The sequence below is a fragment of the Halichoerus grypus genome, chromosome 4 (assembly GCF_964656455.1).
Source record: "Halichoerus grypus chromosome 4, mHalGry1.hap1.1, whole genome shotgun sequence".
NCBI lineage: Eukaryota > Metazoa > Chordata > Mammalia > Carnivora > Phocidae > Halichoerus > Halichoerus grypus.
In genome coordinates, this window is record NC_135715.1 from 150,672,435 (window position 1) to 150,697,769 (window position 25,335).

The 25,335-nt window shown below is 41.4% G+C and overlaps 2 protein-coding genes across 3 annotated transcripts in view; one reads left to right on the plus strand and one right to left on the minus strand.

Annotated features, from left to right (window-relative positions):
- The window catches only part of HIBCH (3-hydroxyisobutyryl-CoA hydrolase), a 256,064-nt gene extending 248,021 nt beyond the window's left edge, over positions 1–8,043 (minus strand). For both annotated transcript variants that reach the window (XR_013447278.1, XR_013447276.1), the window contains exon 1: positions 7,877–8,043. The gene's annotated coding sequence lies outside the window, so the exon portion shown is untranslated. The remainder of the gene's footprint in view (positions 1–7,876) is intronic.
- A 47-nt stretch (positions 8,044–8,090) lies between these two features.
- On the plus strand, positions 8,091–17,940 carry INPP1 (inositol polyphosphate-1-phosphatase). Its single transcript, XM_078071111.1, has 5 exons — positions 8,091–8,294; positions 10,625–10,685; positions 13,052–13,252; positions 15,249–15,423; positions 17,182–17,940. The coding sequence occupies exons 1-5, from the start codon at positions 8,091–8,093 to the stop codon at positions 17,747–17,749; spliced, it is 1,209 nt and encodes a 402-aa protein (XP_077927237.1). The 3' UTR covers positions 17,750–17,940.
- The last annotated feature ends 7,395 nt before the right edge of the window (positions 17,941–25,335 follow it).

Here is a 25,335-nt window from a genome sequence, read left to right on the forward strand (position 1 = left end):
CTCACTGCTGTATAGCATTATCTTATGTGAATGTGCCACAGGTTATTCCATCTTCTTATTGATGATTGCATTATTTCTAGTGTTAGGTCATTACAAATTATGCTACTCATAAATATTCTTGTGCATGTCTTTTAATATATACACGCCTGAATTTCGGTTAAGTATATGTCTACAAGGAAAATGGTTATGCTTATATTCAACAACTTCCGAATAATTTCCAACATTGGCTTTACCAATTTCATTCACACCGCAGTGTAGGAGTCTCATTGCTCCACATCCTCACCAAAACTTGAGATTTTTAGTCTTCACATTTGAGCTGGATATGCAGTGGGATCCTGTTGTGATTTTAAGTTGCATTTTCCTGATTACCGATGAGGTAGAGTATCTTTTCATATGTTTGTTGGCCATCTGAATATCCTCTTTTATAAAGTTATCTGTTCAAGTTTCTTGCCCATGAACTCATTATGAGAAGGCAAGTTAAACATCAGGCATAGAAGGCAGGTGGACGGGCATCATCACCCAGAGGGAATAGCATTTACAAATTAAGAATCTGTCCAGAGCAAAGGAGTAAATGGACAGATAGTGGGAAATCAATTATTAAATGCTAAACTTAGAACCTACGAATCGATGACAGCAATATCATACATATCAAAGTAAAATAACACCAAAAGAGTACAGACGGTCCCATTCTGTACTACTTAATGGATTCTGAGAAATGTTTGACAGTCGAATACCTGAAGGTTGAACATGGCTTATCCACTGGAAAGATAATTTAGTTTCCAGAGAGCTTAAAGGTGGAATTTAAATACCTAGTAATGCTTATGATACAGGTCCCTTCCAGCCTAGGTAACCAGATGGGCAGATGAAAGATCCACAGTGGTCTCAGGAGAGGCTATTTTTAGCAAGTTGCATGTTAGCCCTCTCTGGTTGCTCCAGCTGAGCCGATGGAGACCCCCGACATAGTTTGTGTGAGCCTACTTCTGTCCCCTTTCCTTTCAGCCAGGGCAGCTGCCACTCTTTACACTAGTACCTAAAGCAGCGCTGAGTACGGAGCAGGAACTGGAGGGGGGCGAAGTCTGTTTCCCCTACAAGAGCAATGTGCGCTAAATGGAACCTTGGCCAGCCGCTCGGCACGTGCCCACCTAGGGAGACTCCTGGACATCTGCACCCCCCTGAAAGAGGCCACCACAAACACCTTCTTGTAAACACCCGGGTATCCCCTGGAAGTCTGGCCTCCCCCCGCCCCCCAATGGCAATACCTGTCAGGCAGGGCCCCCACACAATAGCTTCAAACCGTCCACCTTCAGAGGACCAGTGAAAAATGGAATTCAGGATATGAATGGTGGGGGTGGGGTGGAGTCACTGGATACTGGGCAAAGATGTAGGCTCTGTACAAGGCGTGGATTATCTGCAGGAAGAAATGAACGTCCACGGAAATGCTCTGACCTACTTGCTTATTCATGAGAGAGCAGTTCTGTTTTCTTGAGGGCCTTTATCCATGTGGTCACACTTCTGTCACTGTGAACAGCAAAAGGGCATGGCCAGCTTCTGGTACAGCCAGGCTCTTCGCAAAAGAATGGACACACTTGGCCCTCGAATGCCCACAAAATATCCTGACAAAATGTGCCCCCCTGACATTATGATGATCCTGCCAAGCCACCCGTAGACTGTCTACCATGACGCCAGAGTAGTCGTGCAGCCTCCAGGAACCAAGTTTCAGCCAGACGCCCAGAAACCGAAGCAATCAGATCTGGCCCACATACAGGAACCTTATTCTGAGTCACTCAGAGAATTACAAGTAGTTCCCAGCCTTTGGGGTTTAATGGACTAGTAAATTTTCAGAAAAGATTTTGGTGACCCATATAAAGTTGCCAGCCTCTTATTTTCTCAAGTAAGGACACGTGACTGTGGTTCCTGGGAGGTTGTGTTTAAAAGCCACAGCTGTCATTTGTGATCCACTATATGCAAAGCTTGGGCTGGGTACTTTTCCAGAAATATCTCACTTGATCTTCACAATGTTCTGGCAATTTAAGTATTATACTCATATTGCAAATGAGGAGAGAGGCTCAGATAGGGTAAGGAAATTACCTGATGCCACACAGCTAGTTAATGGCCAAGCAAGGCTCTGAGCCCAGGTTTGTCTCCAAAAGCCGATGTCTTTCCCACTATACTATTTATCACATCTGAAATATGTGCATATTATTCAAATGTGATTTGTTTTTTAGATTTTATTTATTTGAGAGAGAGCACAAGCTGGGGGGAGAGGGAGAGGGAGGAAGGAGAAGCAGACTTCCTGCTGAGCAAGGAGCCCGATGTGGGGCTCTGTCCCAGGACCCTGAGATCATGACCTGAGCCGAAGGCAGACGCTTAACTGACTGAACCACCCAGGCGCCCCTCAAATGTGATTTTTAAAACACTGGTGTTTTGATGAAATGACAGAATGGTTAGGAATTAAAATTGAGTTTTGTCTGTGTAGAGAGATTTAGGCTTCCAGGAAAAGTCTTAAGAGCATTTTTTGCCAACTTCAATTTATTCAACATTTCTCCAACTGGAGATGAAAAACCCCACAAAAGCTAAAGAGACTATTTCTATCTGACATTGTGATACACTTATGTTAACATACATTTGGTCTGAGATGGTGAGGAATGTAACTACTTTAAACCTGATCAGGGATACCTGGGTGGCTCAGTTGGTTAAGCATCTGCCTTTAGTTCAGGTCATGGATCGAGTCCCACACTGGGCTCCTTGCTCAGCAGGGAGTCTGCTTCTCCCTCTGCCTGCCACTCCCACTGCTTCTGTGCTCTCTCTCTTTTTCTGAAAAATAAATAAAATCTTTAAAATAAACACTGGGGTGGGTTTGTGCTATGGTGAGCGCTGTGAATTGTGTAAAAGACCTGAATCACAGACCTGTACCTCTGAAACAAATAATACATTATATGTTAAAAAAAAAAAAAGATAGTAGGAAGGGAAAAATGAAGGGGGGGAAATCGGAGGGGGAGACGAACCATGAGAGACTATGGACTCTGAGAAACAAACTGAGGATTCTAGAGGGGAGGGGGTGGGGGGATGGGTTAGCCTGGTGATGGGTGTTAAGGAGGGCACATTCTGCATGGAGCACTGGGTGTTATACGCAAACAATGAATCATGGAACACTACATCAAAAACTAATGATGTAATGTATGGTGATTAACATAACATAATAAAAAAAAGAGAGAGATAAAATAAACCTGTTCTGATCAAATATGCCTTGAAATAGGTTGTCACAAAGTAAGGCTTATGAGAGGTTATTTCAGTGTTCACTACATCATTAATGATTTGGCTATTAAAATGAATGGCTCCTAGTAGAAAAGACTGACTCACAGAATTAAATTTATTGACCATATAAATGAAGACAACCCTACTCCATTTCTGTTTGGCCAGAAAACAAAAGACAAAGGGATAGATTTTGTTGACATTTGCTAAGATTATCAAGGTCTCTCTTTCAGGAGAGGTGTTAGGGGATAAGTTGTAGCCCCCCCCAAATTTGTATGTTGAAGCCCTAACCCCTAGTACCTCATAATGTGACTGTATTTGGAGACAGGGCCTTCAAAAGGTGATTAAGTTTAGTGAGGTCATATAGGTGAGCCCTAATCCAATCTGTGTCTTTATAAAAAAGAGAGGGAGACACCAGGGATGCTCATGCACAGAGGAAAGGCTATATGAGGACACAGCAAAGGGGTGGCCATCTGCACGTCACGGAGAGAGGCTTCCGGAGAAACCAAACCTGCTGACACCTTGCTCTAGGAACTTCAGAACTGTGAGAAAAATAATTTCTGTTGTTTAAACCACCCAGTCTGTGGTATTTTGTTATGGCAGCCCTAGCAAACTAATACAAGAGGAATTAGATATTTGGCATGAGCTAAGCCCTTCCCCCTGATGCCAAGGCAGCCAGTTAAGAGAGACATCAGTAGAATATGATGGATGAGATTTTATCATCCAGCAAAGATGGTTTACATTGAGGATCAGCTGGGAAAAAGGATTTTCTAAGAGTAGAAAGGAAGTCAAATGTCAGATAGTGATTTTTTTTTAGGACTTTATTTGTCAGAAAGAGAGAAGAGAGAGAGAGCAAGCACAAGCAGGGGGAGCTGCAGGCAGAGGGAGAGGGAGAAGCAGGCTTCCTGCCGAGCAGGGAGCCCGATGTAGGACTCGATCCCAGGACCCTGGGATCATGACCTGAGCCGAAGGTGTAAACGCTTAACCGACTGAGCCACCCAGGCGTCCCTCAGATAGTGATTTTAATAGTTAAACTAGTGACTGCTATCAGCTAGGTGTGTTTCTTTACTTTTTTGCTACATAGTGTACCTTTTAATAATAATATGCTTATGATTATTTACCCAATAATTACTCCTCCCCTGAGTTAACAGCTAAGAATTTATGGAAGAATTTATGGAAGAATTTTACTGGCTAGAGTGAGGGCATCTGCCAGTTTCCTGGGACTTGAATCTTGTCCCAGCCACTTCCTAGCTGTGTGATTTTGGGCAAACTACTTAAATGTCCCATGCCTTGGTTTCTTCATCTGTAAAATAGAGATAATAGTACCTTCCTCATAAGGTTGTGTGAGAAGTAAATGAGTAATATATATAAAGTGCTTAGAAGGATCCCTGGCATACAGTAAGCACTGAACACGTTAGCTATTATTTTAACTGGGGCCTCTTTCCGCACATGGATAACGGGTAGCAGAACCATTGGGCCTCCACGGTTCCACCAAGGTATTTGCCAGCAGGCGCCAGCCCCCGTGGACTTGCCAGCGTGGTGTCGAAGAAGAATAAGCGGGCCTGAAGAACAGCAGCTATTAAATCTCAGTGTTTAGCATCATCTAGGAGGCTGACAAAATGCAGATTCCTGGGCCCTGTCCCCAGAGATTCTGATTCACCAAGTTGGGACAAAGCCCAGGAATCTGTCTCTTTAGTGGGCACCTTGGTTAATTCTGATACAAGTGGTTCTCAGATCCATTATTAAGAAATACTAATCAAAAACAACTTCTTCTGTATTCTAAGCTATTAAGTTATTGTAAATGTCATAACTTACTAATCACGAGTCCATAATACAGTTCATTTAAAATATTTGAAATGTTTAAATAAAACTAACTTAGGTAAAAAATGAATATGTAAACTTGCTTTTAAAAAATCATCTGAAAGTGGGGCGCCTGGGTGGCTCAGTCAGTTAAGCGTCCGGCTCTTGATTTTGGGTCAGGTTGTGATCTCAGGGTCATGATCTCAGGGTCCTGAGATCAAGCCCTGCGTTGGGCTCTGCACTCAGCATGGAGTCTCCTTGAGATTCTCTCTCTCCCTCTCCACCTCTGGGCACACTCTCCCTCTTTTTCTCTCTCTAAAATAAACAAATCTTTTTAAAAAAATCATCTGAAAAATAGTTTCTGCAAGTGTTACTAAGAGTTATGGATAAACCTGAAGAAATTTAGCATCGAATGCAGACCTCAGTTTCTCCACAGATAATTTGTTACTCCATTTGAATCATTCCAGGTGAGGATAAATTGCCCAGCGCTCCCCTCAGGGTTATGGTTTTAATGAACTGAGTTGAGGACAGATGGGGAGAGATATATGAAAGCAGCTTGTTAGGGAGAAGCAGGGAAAATGGTGGTTAGGTTCATCTGGAGGAAATGTTTCATTCAGCCAGAAAGTAGCAGGTTAGTTGTACGAATTAATCAGAAAGTTCTGCATGTAGATAATGATATCTGTGAGAGACTTTTTTAGGGAGCCAGGACCCTGAAGAAAGGCAAATAGTGCTGGGCCCTCTAGGATGGCTGGAGAAAGCTTAATCCCAAGTTGAAACTGGTCATTCAACCTGGAGCTTGACAAAATATGATAGTGCTTCCCAGGGTCAGAATAAAGAGTGATTAAGGTTGGACTCTAGGATAACTTTGGAACTGAAAAACCTGATTATTGTGTTATGATGAGTTCCTAAAATCTGTACGCCTGTTAGCTGCAGGACTGAAGTTTGTAGCTGATACTTCTTTCCTACTGGTCAAGTTGCTGTGCCCAAGTTGTGGGAGGATGGTCATTATTGAGGAAATAGAGGTGAAGTTCAAAGGGGAGAAACTTGGGATCCCTGGGGCAGCTATGCAGAAACTTAGAGCTTTCTGTGTGAGGGAAGGGGGAGTGTTGGTTCCTGGAGTTTGTAGGCTCCGTGAGGAGCTCACCTGAGTGTTCTGAGGGCATCATGGGGAAAGTTTCTTGGTTATGCAACAGTGCAGTGGTATAGTGTTTCTTTAAAAAAAAAAAAAGGTTTAACAAAGTTGAGGAAAATAGACAATACTGATACTGTTTATCTAGAAAGCTTTCAAATTAGACCCCTTGAAATCTTCATGCTGCTTTTCAGATAAGCTATTTGGATACTATTGGTTCACCAGATTATTTTCTCTTCACTTATAATCAGAACATTTACTAAGAAACCAAAATTATCTAAGTTACTGAATTTATACTCTTGGAGCGTATGTATTCCAAGATATGTATGTATCCGTGTGTGTATACATTTTATGTGTATTACTTATAATTTATGTTTATAACTTCTAATTTATAGCATACAGGTGCCATTATTTCTTTTTGCTACTGTAAATAATATTAATCCTTCTTTTGAAGAAATATTTTAACCCAACTCTGACTTTTTTTTTTAAACACAAATCAAGGCAAAATGGAATTACTGGTTAAAGGCAGTGACATTTCTAGGGATCTTGATACATTTTTTTCCTCAGACACCCTCTAGAAGCCCACTTGTTTGCATGCCTAAGAGCAGAGTATCAGCACCCACTTCGCTGACAGGTGCAAGAATGAACGCTAACTTACGACAGCCTTGTCTACCTAATAGTAAAGGGGGATGTCTCGTTTTTATTCACTGTCCTTTTCTTACCGTTGAGGTTGGATATATTTTCTCATGGTGGTTGACCTGTAATCTTAAGAAAATAGCATTTTTTGGGCAAACTTAGGACAAAGCAACTATGACCATCACAATTAACTCCATTGCACTGGCATCTTTGTTATAGGAATTCTCAGCCTCCTAGCGTCCATTAAGGGAATTTTTTTTTTTTTTTTAAAGGAGAGTGTTGATTATGAGAATAGAGAGCCTGGGCTTGTGTGTAGGACTGACTCAGAGCCCTGCCGTTTAGTCTTGTGTAACCCTGAAGAAGTTACCCAATCTCTCCAGGCTTTGGTTTCCTTGACTGAAAACAAGGCTGACAGCCCTCACAGTAATTCTCACAATGACATTGCATGTTAAGCCTGTTGAAACTTTCAGTCAAATGTAGCTACTACCGAAAAATGAGAAACGTCTCTCTCCTAATTACCCAATAGCTTTGTCAAGGTATGACAGCATACCTCTTAGAAGCCAGAACTTTTAAAGTCCCAACAAGCTGCATGTTTTATTCTTTAAACTTTTGCAGCAGCACAGAGAGTGGGACTTTTTTCTTTCCCCATTAAAAAAAAAGGTGGCTGGGAGATAGGTTGGCTGCTAGCCCAAGAGTGGCCTCAGAGTCTTACAGGACACAGCAGTACTTGCTGGTATGGTGCCTAGTACTTTAGACAGTTGGCCCCAAACTGATAGGATAAATCCTCTTGCACTTCTCTCTTCTTCCCCAATATGGTGAAAGAAAGCGCTCCTTCAAGTGCCACTAAGCCTGTGTGATCATTCTAAGGTCATTCCAAGACTTGGGCTTTCCTTTTAACATTGTGCTTGTATCTACCTGCCTGTCATTCTAGGGATTTCTGACGTAGATTCTCAAAGACTTTCTTTCACTGAGATTTCAGTTCTTTGCATAATGGGCTTTTGAGACTAAATGTATTTTTTTGAAGCATTTAAAAAATAAGTTTCAAATTTTAGATCCTACCTGGTCTTCCCCACTGAGGATGTGACTCCAACATGCACGGGCTATTCAGCCCTGCTGACCAGGTTGACCTCTGGATGGGCTGTCTAATAGTGCCAGATGTACCCTGACATCATTCCCCGAACCGCTTTCTCTTTCACATTCTTGTACTTTTCCAGCTGACGGCCCAGAGGGTGGGTGCCAATTCCACCAGCAGCTGCAACTGGAAGGTTCAGAAATGTCAGCTATCCTCCGGGAGCTGCTCTGTGTGTCTGAGAAAGCTGCCAACATTGCCCGGGCATGCAGGCAGCAGGAAGCCCTCTTCCAGCTGTTGATCGAAGAAAAGAAAGAGGGAGAAAAGAACAAGAAGTTTGCAGTTGACTTCAAGACGCTGGCTGATGTACTCGTACAGGAAGTTATAAAACAGAATATGGAGAACAAGGTAAGAAAGGTCACAGCCAAGGTAATTGCAAAATACTTGCCTTGTGGGTTTTCCCCAGTAGAATAGCATGCCTTTTCCTTTTCCCTCCCCACCTCAGAATACTGGCACCTAGGATTCTAATAAATAACCTGGGTTCCCCCCCCGCCTTGTTTTGACTACAAAATTACTAAAATGTTCACTGCAGAAAAAATTAAAAATACAGAAAAGCAAATATGGAAAAAAAATCACAGTTCTGACAGCTGAAGAGAAACATTTGGATATGGAGCTTTTATTTATTAATGAGTTTCTTTTTAATAAATAATACCTGTTCTCCAGAAAATAAGCAAAAATAAGAATCCTTAATCCTACCACTAGAGAAAACCACAGCTATGTTTTACTAAATATTGTAAGGACATTGTGTATTTGTGTGCATGGCACATAGAATTTATCTCAGTAGAAATGAGAACATACTGTTTTATTGATTTGTTTTTTTAACTTGACATATCCTGTCCCACCTTTTGATGTAATCTTTTATCTAATGGTTGCCTCAGTTTTGGGCTGGTACAGTCCTGAAGACTGAAAATCCCCTTTTATTCTAATAGAAAATCATTGTTTATAACTAACAATGATTGTAATTCTAGGTATCTTAAACTGGCTGGGAAAAGAAACTACTCATAAGTAGTAATAACATAATGTAAGACCAGCAGATATTTATGAGTCCTTACTGTGTGTCAGGCACTTCTAAGGCTTTAAATATATTAAATTATTTAACAATTATAAGAATTTTATGAGGTAAGAATTATTATTCCAATGTAATGGATGAGAAAAGGGAAGCACAGAGAGGTTAAGTAACTTGCCCAAGGTTGCACAGCAAGTGAATGGCAGGGCTGGCTTTTGAACACACGCTGACTGGCTCCAGAGTTTGTGTTCTTTGCAATACTATGTTGCCTTTATATTATAATCTAATAATAACACATTTTTTTAAGATTCGGGAGGATAGAATTTTATGACAGAAAGCACTACAAAATATTGAAATAGTTTCTATTGAAATTCTCAAAATATTGGGAATCAAATGGAATCATTTAAGTGAATTCTTGACCACAGGCAGAAAGAGCATAAATGGCCCCTTGAAATCTCTACAAACTCTGCTATTTCATGCCCTGTAGTATCCGGCTCCAATAAATGAAATAAATTTATTTTATTTATCAAGGTAGTTGAGTACGAGGGATGGTTGAGCAATTGAATTAGAAATGTGTCAATATTAACTTGTATTAGTTAATATTTGCCCCAAAGCATTGTAACAAGTTCAGCACTTGTTCATTCGTAAAGTATATGATAGGACTTATGAACAAAGAAATGATATTGACTTTTGGCTAGATAAGATGTCTTTGTTTCATGACGCTTACATCCTGTAAGCTCAGAAGCCAGTCTTGAAGCAGGCTTGGGACATGGAGCTGCAGCCCTTGGTGAATGGGCTCATGGGCAGCCCCTGTTGACTTGCACTGTCCTTCAGAAGAGGAAAAAACAAGTGGTTGTGGGCAGTATTAAAATTATTGGCCATCTGCAAATGACTGAGTTCAAATAGTTGAAGCATTTCCTTGCTTTTGTTCCCTGAGAACATCACGCATATCATAATTCAGCACATAGCTTGAGAAAAATTATCTTTACTACAGAGAGGATCAGAAGCAAAATGTATCTGAAAGCTTCCTGGTCATACAGAGATGAGAGAAGATTCTTACTTAGCTCCACTTTTTTTTTTTCATTCTACATTGATGTGTTAATTATCAGTCAATAAAATATTTCCTTTTTTTTTTGCTATGTTGCCTTCCTTGCCGGAAGTCCAATGATACCTTCAACAGGTGCAGGAAACACCTGAAAATGAAAGCAAACTCTAATGTTATCCTCTAAACTTAATTAGTAGTCATCTTAGGTTCTTGGGCAATGCTGTTAACTCACATAAGCTACTAGGGTGCTATCGAAGAGCAACAGTTAAAATATCTCCTTTGTAAATATTCTAGTTCTATGGCCCTTAGATGGAAGGATAAAGTTTCTAAAGTACTGCAAACTCAACAGAACATAAGGAAAGCAGACTTCTACCATGATTTGAACTTCCTAGAGGGGCAGAGGAGCAGGAGAATGTTAGAAAACTAAGTACTGAACCAAGCTGACTTCACTTTTTATACTGGGATTGATTTCTGGAATTGTAAATTTCTGAATTTCAGATCTAGTTGTGCTATTTAATTTGAAGCACAAAATGAAAATATCAGAATTGAACATGTATGTGGAATTTGGGTTTTGTTTTTGTTTTGTCTTTGTTTTTTGGTTTCTTTGTCATACTCTGAATCATTCAGTTTCCAGGCTTGGGAAAAAAAATTTTGGGAGAAGAATCGAATGAGTTTACTAATGATTTGGGTAAGTATAAGAATTTGAATGTATTTTTGTAACTTAATCATCATATGGTATTCTAACGTTCAACAACGTCATGAAATAAATGAATATTTGGAAGCCTTTCATGTAAATAACATATTTGAATGTTAAGCTTCATTCAGTATCTCAGAATATCATGCCATTTAAGTTAGAGGTGGTATCTTGGAATTATTTAGCAAGTCCATATGTATTCTTTTAGCTATAAGTCTGTAGCACTTAAGATAATATAGGACAATCTTTGGGGAAGTTGCGTGGTCCTTTGAGAATCTAACGGAAGTTACAGATGCACGTTACACAGTTGTATGGACAATTTTAGGTCCAAGTTTTAAGCCCATTCATAGACCTCCTGGGGAGTCCATAGACCTTGCCTGAGAAGAGAGAGGCCCCATCTCTGAAATACTGTGTGTTCTTGAGCAACGAAAACTTGTTCACCTCATCAGTTCTCTGGTCTCAGAACCTCTGTAAAAGGAGCTGAATTAAATAAAAGGTTCCTTTTAGTACCACATTTTAAGTCTTCTTTAATTAGTTTCCTGTGGGCCAGATTCTCCATTGATGTACCTCCACATTTCCCGGATGGTAGAGAAAAATATCAAAATTTCTGATCCTTTACAGTGAAACAAATTATTTTAAGTTTGTCTGGGTGTTTTGTTTAATGGTAGAAGATTAAAATAGTGAACTTTATCATTGATCATGTGACCAGTAGTGAAACATCCAGAGGCACAGCTGCAAAGGAAAAAAACTAATTTCTGGATTAATGCTGGAAGATTGTCTCCTTCATGGGCTATGTATTACAATGCAATTAGTTCTATGACACTCAGGGAAATCTCATTTAAACTTAAGGATAAAAAACACCTGTGACTAACTAATAACTCCTATGCTTGAAATCCTGTGTCTGGCTACCTCAAAAACAGTTATTTTAATATTTCATTTATCTAGAATTATAGGGGCAAAAAGACATTCCACGAGCATGTTCCTGAGAACCGAAGGGGAGAATGAAGTTAGCATGCCTGGGGGGGGGGGGCGCGGGCAGAGAAGTGTGGAGCATGGCATGGAGGAGGTGAGTGCAGGCAGGAGCAGAACATGAAGTTTGCAGAAAGAGTTTGCATTTTCCTCCAAGTATGATGGGAATTCACTGGAGAATTTTAAGCACAGGAATGATGTGAGATGATTTGCTCCTTGGATTGATCCCATGACTTTTCCTGAGCCCAGTGTTGGTGCTTGGTTAAATGGCAGCGATTAGCCTTATTATTCCCTAACTTCAACAGTTTAATTTGAATTTAACTTCACTAAATGCAATGGAATGTTTCTTGCTGATTCAATCAGATTGTGATCTATTACAATCTATCATTGTAATAGATTCATACTGTGTTTCCCACACTTTAATGATCACGGGAATCACCTGGGGATCTTTAGCACTCAGCTGTGGGATGGAGCCTGAAGTTCTGAATGTCTAACAAGCTCTCAGGTGATGATGCAGATCCTGGCCAGGTAGCTAGGAGTACTTGTCTCTGTACCTCAAAACCCCCAAAGTGCCATGTCTTCTGCTTGTTATAAGTCTATATTCACCACTGCTGTCACTTTTTGTTGCTATTAATTTGCCTATTTTTGCCAGCCTCGTTCCTCACTTTTGTTGGGAGGTGGAAACAAGGTTAGTCTAAGAAGCATGTTTAAGGTGATGGTTGGAGCGCCCACATTTGGTAACTTGTGGTGTCACTGGGAGGAGCTTTGCTTTCCAGTGGGGTTCAGAGAAGAGAGCTGTTTCTGTGTATGTCATGTCATGTCACGTCACGTCACACAGTTTACCACATGTGAAGATTAGTTATACTCATCTTATAGTACTTTACTGAGCAGAAACACTTTTTAGTTAAAAGCAGTATCCTAGAGGGAGATAGAAGCACTTCTGTGTGCTGGTAAGACCTCTCTTCTTTTCAGTAACATATTCAAACATTAACAGGTTGACCTATGTATATTAAGAGGCAAAAGGCAAAAAAACATAAATATCATCAAAGACTCAGGGTTCAGGGGTTCTTAACTGGTTCACGAGCCCCCTTAGACTGGATACAGAATTGTGTGCATTTGCCCACGTGGACATTTTTCTGGGAAGACATTTCTTTGATGCTGGGAATCCATCCCTCACTTCATATTAGGTATATCCGTGACTCCTGGGCAGCTGGGACCTCGTGAAGCCCCCTGGGTGATTCTGGCAGTCAGCCAGGTTAGGAACCACGCATATGAACATGCTGCCCTCACCCAATCTTAAGTGCACGGCTTCTGCTCCTCCCCGCCCTTCTGTTGTTTTTCTTCCCGGAAACTCTTGAGATGTAATGGCTTTTAGTTTGTCTTTATCCTAGGGGAGAAGATTATCCTGAGACTGTGTCCGACCGAGGAAGAAACAGTAGAGCTCCTTAGCAAAGTCCTGAGTGGGAACAAGTTGGCGTCCGAAGCATTAGCCAAGGTTGTTCATCAGGATGTCACCTTTACTGACCCGGCTCTGGATTCGGTAGAGATCAACATTCCACAGGACATTTTGGGAATTTGGGTGGATCCCATAGGTAAGTAGAGGAGTGTTTGCTTTTATTGGTTCTTATTAGTAATCACTTGGTCGGGGGAGGTTTGGAAGAATAAAAATTGAGCATGTAGTTGAATTCTCCTAGAAATCTTTAACATTTTAAGGTTGTAAAATGAATAATGAAGGTTGAGGTACATGTGTGATGATGTGTTGTTATAGCTACATGTATATTTGTAACATTTCTAGAACAGATATGTATTTGTGTGCATCTGTGGGTGTGGGTGTGTGTGTGTGTGTACACACACATGCATATATATAAAGCTTGAATTAACTCATCTTTGAAAGAGTTCGGGGACCAGACTGGTAAAGAAAACAGAATAATGAAGTGATAGTAGCTATAACTAATTGAACACACCTGCCATTTAAAGAACACTCAGCCCCAGCAGATTGTTGCCACATAGGAGTACAGTCCAGATCATCAAGGTTTTAAAGAGAAACGAAAATCCAGGTTTTTAAGTGACACCTCCCAATTTTTAACCACTGACTACTAATTCAATTAAGCAAATAGTCAAAACCACTGTATAGATCAAGCAAAACACAGCTGAATGGGACTCACTCGCAGTCAGTTTGTGAGCCTTGTGTAAATCTTATCTATTATTTTTTTGGTCATGGTTGTGGTAGAACCCTAATCGAAGCTCTGAATTTTAAAAAAGTGTAGGTCTATTTCAATGATGCTATTAATACAATGCCCTGGCTGTTGATTTGCGGAGTTCCTCCCTTTTTTCGTGCCTACTTGCCTGGCATATTCCACCCAACCCAACTGGGACCATTCCCAGGCAAATGCCCCCATCCTCCCATCTTGCAAGCATACTAGTATAACATTATCAAAATGCCTTTAATCATTAGGGAATTACAGAACATTCATTCAATGGATTACATATGCAGACTAAGAATCTTTCCCAAAATCTTTTATCACTTCATGGTAAATTAGCATTAGCTGAGGTTTTGAGGGACAGGGATCTCCTATTTCTTGGTTCTATTCTGAGTTGACTCTGTTAGCCAGCTATGGGGATTTTTCTGCCCCACACCCCCTTAGCCGGCTGTGAACTCACCAGATGTTGGCAGTCGGCTACTGGCATATAGGTCTCTTAAGGGGAAACCTGGTTCCTTGGCTTTTTTTCACAGGAGCACCATAAGTTTCTTCCTTTTGTGCCACCATCATGGTCTCTTTCCTTCTTCTACTTTGAGGGACCAAAAAAAAAAGTTAATTCCAACCCCGAGAGCCTTCTGGAAAGAGATTTTCCCATCCATCCCTCTGATTAGTAAGAGCTCTAAAGAATCCCACCAGTTATCCTGAGTCATTAGCTTTTAAATGCTTTTGACATGCAATGAATATCTGAGTGCTTATCGTATGCAAGGTGCTATGCTAGATGCCATAGGAACTATAGACGCGTCGTCCCCCCTCAAGAGTTCCCATAGAGTTGGGGAAAATGGAACACAGTCATCTTAAAAATAAAGTACAAGAGATCAAATAACAATTCCATACCAGTGACACCCAAAGGTAAAACTTGATTGATTGCTCTCTTAGTCTGTTCAGGCTGCTGTAGCCAAATACCGTGGACTAGGTAGCTTAGAAACAACAGAAACTTCTTTCTCCAAGTTCTGAAGGCTGGGAAGTCCAAGATCAAGGTGCTGGCAGGGTAAGATGAGGGCCCTCTTCCCGCTTCGTAGCTGGCCACTTCTCACCATGTCCTTGCATAGCACAAGGGACGAAGGATGTCTCTGGAGCCTCTTTCATAAAGCCCTAATTGCATTAATGAGGGTTCCACCCTCATGACTTAGGTGCCTCCCAAAGGCCTCACTGACTAATAGCATCCCCTTTGGGGAGTTAGAATTTGGGGAGGACACATTCAGACCATAGCAGTTACCAGATTAGTAGAAGACAGAAATGACACAGGGCCGAGTTTATAGATGTTTCCGTCATTATCTTTTAAATAATCACTGCCTGAATCCAAACAAATTTGCTTCATTTTTTTCAGATTCCACTTATCAGTATATAAGAGGTTCTGCTGACATTAAATCCAACCAAGGAATCTTCCCTAGCGGACTTCAGTGTGTCACCATTTTAATTGGTGTCTATGACCTACACACAGGGGTGCCCCTAATGGGAGTCATCAACCAACCTTTTGTATCACAAGACCTAAACACCCTCAGGTAAAAGGGGAACATTTCCGGTATATTGTGGTTTGGGGAATTCACCACCTCAGCTTTGCTTATTGTCGAGATGATCACTTGACATGACGTTATCGTGACTTGATACACTGAGGTGCTCCTACTAAAGTCTGCAGGTTTGAATTAAAATTCTTTCTCTTTTCAGTCTCGGGTTAAATATAATTTTAGTGGGGGCTAGGTGCATGCAGACAGAAACTTTTAAAAGAAAGTCTATCTTGGAGAAATCCTAGTTTTGCATTTGGAAGGTATCAGTCCCATTCCCTGTTTTCTAGAATCCATTCAAAAGCAGACTGGGAGAACAGTGGTAACACTGTCTTCTACTACATTCGGAACAGGGTAGGTGCTATCAATACAGCCACGTCAAACATTCATGCAATTTTAGAAAATTTTCAAAACAAATATGAGTAAGTGTGCAGTGAAAAGATGAGTAGATATGGCCAGGACTGGACCCTGACTATGGGGTACTCTCCCTATAAATACTGCCTCTCCCCCCACCTTGCATGGCCTCCAGCACAGAGCATGGAGGTGGCCAGGCTGCCCACTGCCTCTGCCCCAGGGCCTGTACTTGGGTTGACTCCAGCGCATGGCAGAGTCCAGGTGGAAGCCAGCAGCTTTTCTCCTGTGGCTCCAGTTTTGAAACAGGCCCTATTCTTCCATGTCTATATGACTACACATTTTTATTGAACTTTGAGTTGCTTCCCACAACGAAGATTTGTTCTTTAATGAACATAAACGACACCTCTGCAATTTTGACATTTTTTTTTTCCTCTACCCTGCCTTCTTTCAAACTGAAAAATGTGTCTGTTATCTTTAAAGGGTTATTAAGAAATTAAAAAGAACTGGGACTGGATGCAGACATAATCGTGGCCTAGGAACGACTGGCAAAGTAGTCAGTGGTGCCGATTGCGGAGTGAGGCTTCCTGGCTTACATGCAGATGCCAACACTGACTACCACACAGTGAGATTCTCTAAGGCCCCGTTCTCCCCTCTGTAAAGAGAGTAACGACCCAACACGACAGAATAAGTTAAACATGGAGAAATAAGTGTTTGGTGTTGTTGTGGCCACAAATAATGAGTCCATCTTTCTTGGTGTTAAAGCCAAAGTGGAGCTAGTGAATAAGAGAATGAGAAGGGGTCACCAAATGAAGAAAAACTGGTAAAGATGGTCAAAGATTCGCAGGTTGAAAAGAGAGATGGTTTATCTGTTCATTTTTTTCCCTTTTTAGTGTTAAATGCCAAAAGTGGCAAATGAAATTCTGCTGTGTTCCTGGAGGCCAGAAATCCCAGAGATATTTTCACATTGTCCTAGATCACATCTAAAACCCACAGCAGGGGCGCCTGTGTGGCTCAGTTGATTAAGCATCTGCCTTCGGCTAAGGTCATGATCTTGGGCACCTGGGATCAACCCCACCCCCCTTCCACCAGGCTCCCTGCTCAGCGGGGAGTCTGCTTCTCCCTCTCTCTCTGCCCCTCCCCCCTGCTCTCGCTTGCTCTCTCAAATAAATAAATAAAATCTTAAAAACAAACAAACAAACCCAGCATTCCTAATCTGCAGCAACCCGGCACCTGCAAGCATAACAGTAACTTTTACAAACGAATGAGCTGCTTGCTATTTCTAGGCTTCAGGGCATCGAGACTCACTGCATTATATATTTTCATATCATTAAGTTGGAAAACAACATGAGTAATAAAAACAACGTGATAGCCTACCTCCCCGAACTGAAAAGCTCTCTTCCGCAGGTGGAAAGGACAGTGCTACTGGGGCCTTTCTTACTTGGGGACCAACATCCATTCACTTCAGCTTCCCGACTCGGAAAGAAAGAGCAGGGACACACGGAGCCACGTGACTGAAGACACCAACTCTGAGGCGGAATGCTCCCACAGGTTTTCAGCTGTCATTAGTACAAGCGAAAAGGACACTGTCAAAGCCGCTTTGTCACGTGTATGTGGCGAGCGCATGTTCCCGGCAGCTGGGGCTGGTTACAAGAGCCTCTGTGTTGTCCAAGGCCTTGTTGACATTTACATCTTCTCAGAGGATACCACGTTCAAGTGGGACTCTTGTGCTGCTCACGCCATACTCAGGGCCCTGGGTGGGGGAATGGCAGATTTAAGACAATGCCTGCAAAGAAGTTCCGAAACGGCGCTTGACTGGCCACAGTTGCTGTACCACGTGGAAAACGAAGGTGCGGCTGGCGTGGATCGGTGGGCCAACAAGGGAGGACTGATTGCATACAGATCAAGGAAGCAGCTGGAGACATTCCTGAGCCTCCTCATCCCAAACCTCGCGCCTGGGGATACACGCACATAGACGAACTCCGTCCTCGTGTGCTTGTTCAACACCCAACTGTGAAACAATTCCCCACATCTCTTATCTTTTGAAGATAGCTTTGTCCTATTGATGGTCAACATTCTCCTTCCTCTTCTGAGGAGCATTTTTCCATTATGTGTTCTTAAGAATGTTAATTTCAATAAATGAATGATATTTGTGCAGCAGTTAAACAGATGTGTGAAATTCTTAATAGTGGATATTGTGCTATTAGTGTTGCTTGAAACACTCCAATAAAATATTGAAGAGGAAAAATTCCTGCTCAGTTAGTAACACTCCTCTAAGCATCTAAGTCATAAGTAAAATGTCACTGAAATATTAGGGAGCGCACAAGAAAAAGCTGTGCTTGGGTTTTGTTTCCTGTCCTGAAGGGATAATCTGCAGCTTTAGCCTTTGGCAGAACACTTAGAACTATGAATTTGATGCATAACTTAGCCAAGTTCATGTACTTTGAACAGTATTCTTATGTTCCTTAAAAGAAAGCCTGGAGCACTGTGTGTCCCCTCCTTCTCTCTCTCTCACAGTCTGACTTTCACATGGGTGCTCTCTCTCTCTCTCACACACACACTCTAATATTCTCTAATTCTCTAATATCGTCACAGACATACTCCATTTCTATCTATGGCAGAAGGGGATAAAGAGGTTTCTGCAATTCTTTCAATTTTTACACTTCAAAAACCAGGGGTAGAGCTAAATATAGAGTCCTTGTGTCTACTAGAATCCCATATTGAATGTCCTCTGAGGTGAACGTGGACCTCTTTTCCTATACTCTTTAGCAGCCTTGGTAAGGACCCAGTCCCCCATCTGGAGGGATCCAGCTCTCAGCTCTGATTTCTTTCTGCCTTGCGCCCTCTGGGGGCCAAAGGATATTTCTGCAGCATCTTCTATTTTTCTATAATTACAAACGAATGAAAATGACAAACTCCTTTTCATAGTATTGTGTTGCGTACAGCAGATTCAATAATTTCATTATTGGCAATCGAGTTATCGCACTTAAAGCCATCGTTGTATTTTGTGATGGACTGTTGCCTCTCAAACTATATATTCTTACCACTTACAGTGTCATCTTAACGACTGATTTTAAATAAAAGTGAGTTCATTCTTCACAAACCACATTAAAAACGAAAGCCCAGAAAATAGTCCTGCTCCCTGAAATGTGCCAGAAAGGAGAAATAGAATATGGTTCAAGGAAAAGCATTTATATTGGCCAAAAGACACATGAAAAAGTGCTCAACATCACTCGGCATCAGGGAAATACAAATCAAAACCTCAATGAGATACCACCTCACACCAGTCAGAATGGCTAAAATTAACCGCTTAGGAAATGACAGATGTTGGCGAGGATGCAGAGGAAGGGGAACCCTCCTACACTGTTGGTGGGAATGCAAGCTGGTGCAGCCACTCTGGAAAACAGTATGGAGGTTCCTCAAAAAGTTGAAAATAGAGCTACCCTATGATCCAGCAATTGCACTACTGGGTATTTACCCCAAAGATACAAATGTAGTGATCCGAAGGGGTACGTGCACCCCAATGTTTATAGCAGCAATGTCCACAATAGCCAAACTGTGGAAAGAGCCAAGATGTCCATCGACAGATGAATGGATACAGAAGATGTGGTGTATATATATACAATGGAATATTACTAAGCCATCAAAAAAATGAAATCTTGCCATTTGCAATGATGTGGATGGAACTAGAGGTTATTATGCTAAGTGAAATAAGTCAATCAGAGAAAGACAGGTATCATATGACCTCACTGATATGAGGAATTCTTAATCTCAGGAAACAAACTGAGGGTTGCTGGAGTTGAGGGGAGTGGGAGGGATGGGGTGGCTGGGTGATGGACATTGGGGAGGGTATGTGCTATGGTGAGCACTGTGAATTGTGTAAGACTGCTGAATCACAGACCTGTACCTCTGAAACAAGTAATATATGTTAAAAAAAAAAAAAAAAAAGAAGATAGTAGGAAGGAAAAATGAAGGGGGGGAATCGGAGGGGGAGACAAACCATGAGAGACTATGGACTCTGAAAAACAAACTGAGGGTTCTAGAGGGGAGGTGGGTGGGAGGATGGGTCAGCCTGGTGATGGGTATTAAAGAGGGCATGAACTGCATGGAGCACTGGGTGTTATGCACAAACAATGAATCATGGAACACTACATCAAAAACTAATGATGTACTGTATGGTGACTAACATAACATAATAAAATAAAATTAATTAAAAAAAGAAAAAGCATTTATTGTCCACATGAACATTTTTAGAGCATGTAAATTATCAAAATGCAGTGAAAACCATCCTCTTCAATGTGATCTGAACAAGCAGTTTATCGATTTATGAGAGAAGAAAAGCTAGATAAGACAGGAAATCATGTCTATTCTGTTAACATCCATTAGGCACACTCCCTGCCAATCTGCAGGAAAGCCAAGGCCCTTCTTTAAGCATATGTCTGAGGACAGGTCTGCAGTTTTTCTTGCATAAACTACACCCATGGGAGTATGATCTCTAGTATTGATTTCTTTAGGGAACAAAACTTAAAAATACTTGCAAAGTGATGTGAGGACGTCTTCTGGATTTAAAATTTTTCCCTCTATTTTTACAATTGTCTCATACTCTGTTTTCTTTTTTTTTTTCAAAGTTCTTTGGCTTGGTACTTTTATTTATTTTTATTTTTTTTTAAGATTTTATTTATTTATTTGAGAGAGAATGAGAGAGAGCACATGAGAGGGGTTAGGGTCAGAGGGAGAAGCAGACTCCCTGCCGAGCAGGGAGCCCGATGCGGGACTCGATCCAGGGACTCCAGGATCATGACCTGAGCCGAAGGCAGTCGCTTAACGAACTGAGCCACCCAGGCGCCCCATCATACTCTGTTTTCTTAAGACTCACCTTTATCAGGGTGTCTGGCTGGCTTGGTTGGTGGGGGGATGTGACTCTTGATCTTGGGACTGTGAGTTTGAGCCCCATGTCAGGTGTAGAGATTACTTAAAAAAATAGTCTTAAAAAAAAAAAAACCTCACCTTTATCAACCTTTTCCAAAGCCTTTAATTCTTTGTTTTCAAAATCATGTTCCATCATTTCATATGTAATTAATCTATTAAAAGTACAATCAGAATACATACTTTTGGAAAGTAGTCAACAACTCCTGGCGAACATACAACTCACTTGATGGGAATGGGAGTTGGGGGTAGTGATGGAGGGAATGTGCCTGAGTAGCCTGTTGGCCATGAAGGTCAGGTGTCGGTTGCATCAGTGTGGTTTACAGGAGACTGGAGAGAGACACGAATCTGCCAGTCACTTAGACAGAGGGTGATAAAAAGACAGCTTCCACTGCACAGTAGTAAGGGCAGCCTCTGGGAAGCCAAGTCACTTTCCCCCCACTCCAGTGTCTTTTCGATAGTGGGGCAGGAACGAGAGAGCTTGCAGTAGCTGCAGTTTGAGGAAAACTGGCCACCTCTTTACAGTAAAAGCTAAGCCTTTTCAACTGGGTTTGGCCATCAGTAGCTTGAGATACAATGCTGTGTAAATGCATCTACCTTAGGCCAAGTATTTCCATAAGCCCAGAGTTCCATGCCAGGCTGGCTTACCAACCTCACTTTCAAATGAGCCCAGCTATGCCCTTAGTGTATTAAGACAGCTTGCTGCAGGGGCAAACTCATCATACAGTTAACTTGATATGTCAAGCCTTAGAGTATAGAAGTAGGCAAAAGAATGACAAGCCAGAGAGAGTTAATATATTTTTATCCTTAGGATACAGGGAGGAGCGCCATTACGGTGAGAAATTGGTAGCTTTGATATTATTTTACCCCCAGGATAGATATTTCTATCAATTTATCACACTAATCTAAGCAAGGTCATACATGTGAGAAATTGTTTTTTGTTTGTTTTTTAAGATTTTATTTATTCATTTGAGAGAGAGACAGAGACAGAGCATAAGCAGGGGGAGAGGGAAAAGGAGAAGCAGAATCCCCGCTGATCTGGGAGCGCAACGTGGGACTTGATATCAGGACCCCGGGATCATGACCTGAGCTGAAGGCAGACGCTTAACCATCTGAGCCACCCAAGCGCCCTCAAGAAGTTTTTTTTTTTTAAATAAATTCTAAGTATTATGATTTCATTAACCACATTATTTTTAGAATCGTAATCCAATCTACAGGTAATCCAGTCTTGCACTTTCCAAATGATATCCACTAGCTTCAGGTGGCTATTGAGCCCTTGAAATGTGTCTACTCTGAATTGAGATATGCTATAAATGGAAATACAAACCGGATTTTATGAAAATGGTAAAATACTCATAATTTGTTACAGACATCTCTATAACACAATTTTTGCAATGGGACAATAGTTTTAAATTTTAGAATAAAATATCTTAACTTGCAACTTGATGAATATAATAACAAAGCAACAGTTCAGTAAGGCATTAAGTTCACTATTAAAAGCCGTTAGTAAATATTTAATAGTCGTTTTATTTTCTAGGCCCTATCTGTAAGTTATTCATTTACATTTTGTTGTTTTATTTCTCACATTTCCTATGTGGTAACTACTGATTTATTCCTTCTTTCATATAATCATATGCTACTGTATCTTCAATAACTGATTTAAATTCTATTAAAATTAACATGACTATGAGAAAATTCTTGTCCATCATTTTGTTTCAATAGGCCAAAGTGAACCACAAACAAAACTTGACATATACCTTGTTACCAAAGAAAGAATAACAATTGGTACAAGGGAAAGAACATGGGTCTTAGAATAAACAGACCTGGGTTCACTGCCACTCACAATGTGATCTTAAGTTGGATACTAAGCCATGTAACCTGTTTGAATTCCAGTTTCTTCATCCAGTAAAATGATGGATGCCATCTCTCAGGAATATCGTAAGAAGCAAATGAAAAATGTATGTACATTTCTAACACCGTAGATAGATGCTCAATAAAACATAGCTGCGAATATTTTTATTATTCCTATAGAATGCAGTCAACCTAAAAATTATCAGGAAACAAAAACGTAAGTTAAAAGTGAAAAGGTAAGTTAAAGGAGAGACCTCACTTTATCTAGTCAGCAATTCGGTTTATTAATGGATACGGACTTATCTGCCAGGTCACTTAGATGGAGGGTGGTAATGAGAGAGCTTCCCTGCCCGGTGGTAAGGGTGGTCTCTGGGAAGCTTAATTCTTTTGTTGTAATATAATAACATAATATTATATTAGCAGTTAACACATATTGATCGCTATACTCCAAGTGCTGTGGTAGACATTTACTTACATTCTTTTATTTACAATAACAAGCAAATCTGTATATCCCTAGATGCCATGGCATAACACTGTCTTTTCCTCCTAACTAGATATTTGGCTTACATTAAAGAACTAAACTAGGGCACCTGGGTGGCTCAGTCAGTTGAGCATCTGCCTTCGGCTCGGGTCATGATCCCGGAGTCCCAAGATCGAGTCCCACATCAGGCTTCTGATGCCAGCAGGGAGTCTGCTTCTCCCTCTGCCTCTGACCCTCCCTCTTCTCGTGCTTTCTTTCCCTCAAATAAATAAAATCTTTAAAAAAAAAAGAACTAAATTAATTAATAACTTTTCGAGATCTTCTTTTTAAAACATTTTCTACAGATTCCTTTCACCTGTTACTCTATACCAGCCGCTTGCTTGCTCCTATCATCACCCCTAACTCAGTCCAGCTGTTCTTAAGGACTGGCTCCCACGTTGAGTACGGTCCTAAAGACCACTGCCCTTTAATGCACTTTATATGTTGCCAGTCTTCTGCCCTGGCTTCTGACCCCTTAGTTATAGGCTCCCTGCATGGACTTCTGAACTGCCAAGAGATGGGTATTCTATAAAGGGCTTTCTGCTGTGTTCTAATGATGGGAATATAAAAAGCAGACCTTTTCACCTATGCTTAAAGTCTGTAAGACAGCCCTTCTGTCCGGAAGAAGTCCAGCCAGGCTAAGCCTGCAGTAATGCTTTATGTCAGCAAACATTAGCCTTAACTATGAGGAGCAAAATGGCAAAATAACAACAGCTTAAATAAGATAAAAGTGGTCTGGTAAGCTGAAAGGTGGCTCTACCATAACATCCTCAGGGACTCAGGCTCCTTCCCTCCCCAGACCTTGGCCCTTCATCTCATGGTCTAAGGCTGCATTTTATTTTACTTTTTCAAATATTTTATGTATTTATTTGTCAGAGAGAGCGAGCGAGCACAGGCAGGGAGAGGAAGAAGCAGACTCCCCGCTGAGCAGGGAGCCCAATGTGGGGCTCGATCCCAGGACCTGGGATCATGACCTGAGCCGAAGGCAGATGTTTAACCGACTGAGCCACCGAGGCATCCCAGGCTCTGCATTTTAGGCAGCAAGAGAGAGGAAAAGACAGAAAAGGAAAAAGTAGGTGATTTTTCAGCTCACTGACCAGAACCTAGTCATATGACTATGCTTATTTACAGAAGGCTGGAAAACGTACCCAGCCATGTAGCCAGCAGCCATGTACCCAGCCCAAACCAGGCATTTTATCACCCTTGAAGATAGCAAAGAGGCACTGGAGAACCACCAGCAATCTCTATCACTCAGTCCCACTGAGCTGTGCAGGCTTGGGCCTTGGTCTGACCTCTGATCACACATCCCTTGTTCTTATCACTCATGTCTCATGACCTTTATAGCCAGATTACTCCAACCCTTAGCCACACTCACTTATCTACTTCATCCCCCAAAGAATTCAAAGTGCCATAAATATATACATTTATCAAAATGATAAAGAAAGGGAGCTTCCTGCCAGTAAAAGCACAGATGAAAATACAAGATGAACAAAAGCAGTTATTTCTCTCCCAAGATCTATGATAAATATCTGGGCTTCTTGACCCTGCCAACTCCCTTGCCGCCCCCTCTCATCCAACCACACCCTCTGCCTGTCTGTCCAGTGCTCAGCATGCAGACAAGCCTGTGTCGAGTCTATACCATGCTTAGCCATTCCACGTCGGAGTCTGCTCAGCCCAGGCCACAGAAGCCGGATGTAACTCCTTGTCCCGCATCCACAGTCCAGAGTGTGTTGCTGCAACCGGCCTTAAACAGCTACTACCCAGAAACAGCACTGCCCATCCCATGGCAGAAAAAGTCAAACATACCTACAAACATTTGCTGTTTTCCCCAAAGGGGAAAAAAGCAAGCAAAAGGTTACAGTTGCCTTCTTGTCCCCCAGTTTTGTTTTCATTTTTTCCTCTAAGTGCAAAGAGAGAGTAAAAAGTCCATTGTAGCCTTTCACACCCATAGTTAACACCTCTAATCGTTTCCAGCTCGGTACAAACTGGTTGAAACACATGTCCATAAAGCAAGCCTAAGTAACTGCAAATATCCTCTTAGAGTGGCCGGGACGCAATGCAAGCCCGGTATGTGCACAAGTAAATGTCTGAAACCGATCCAGGGGATGGAGCTGTTTTGAGCACTGACATTTCTTAAAAGGTTTTGTTTACTATTTCTATCTGATAATCAGACTAGCCAGAATTCTGGCTCTGTAACAAAATGCCTATAATCTTAATATGATTTTTCTTTTTCAGGCTATATTTTCAATGTTCCTGTTCCTGAA

Coding starts and splice junctions, on each gene's coding strand:
- INPP1 (XM_078071111.1), top strand. CDS start 8,091: ATGTCAGCTATCCTCCGGGAGCTGCTCTGTGTGTCTGAGAAAGCTGCC. Junction 8,295..10,624: donor AACAGAATATGGAGAACAAG/GTAAGAAAGGTC, acceptor TGAATCATTCAG/TTTCCAGGCTTGGGAAAAAA. Junction 10,686..13,051: donor TGAGTTTACTAATGATTTGG/GTAAGTATAAGA, acceptor TCTTTATCCTAG/GGGAGAAGATTATCCTGAGA.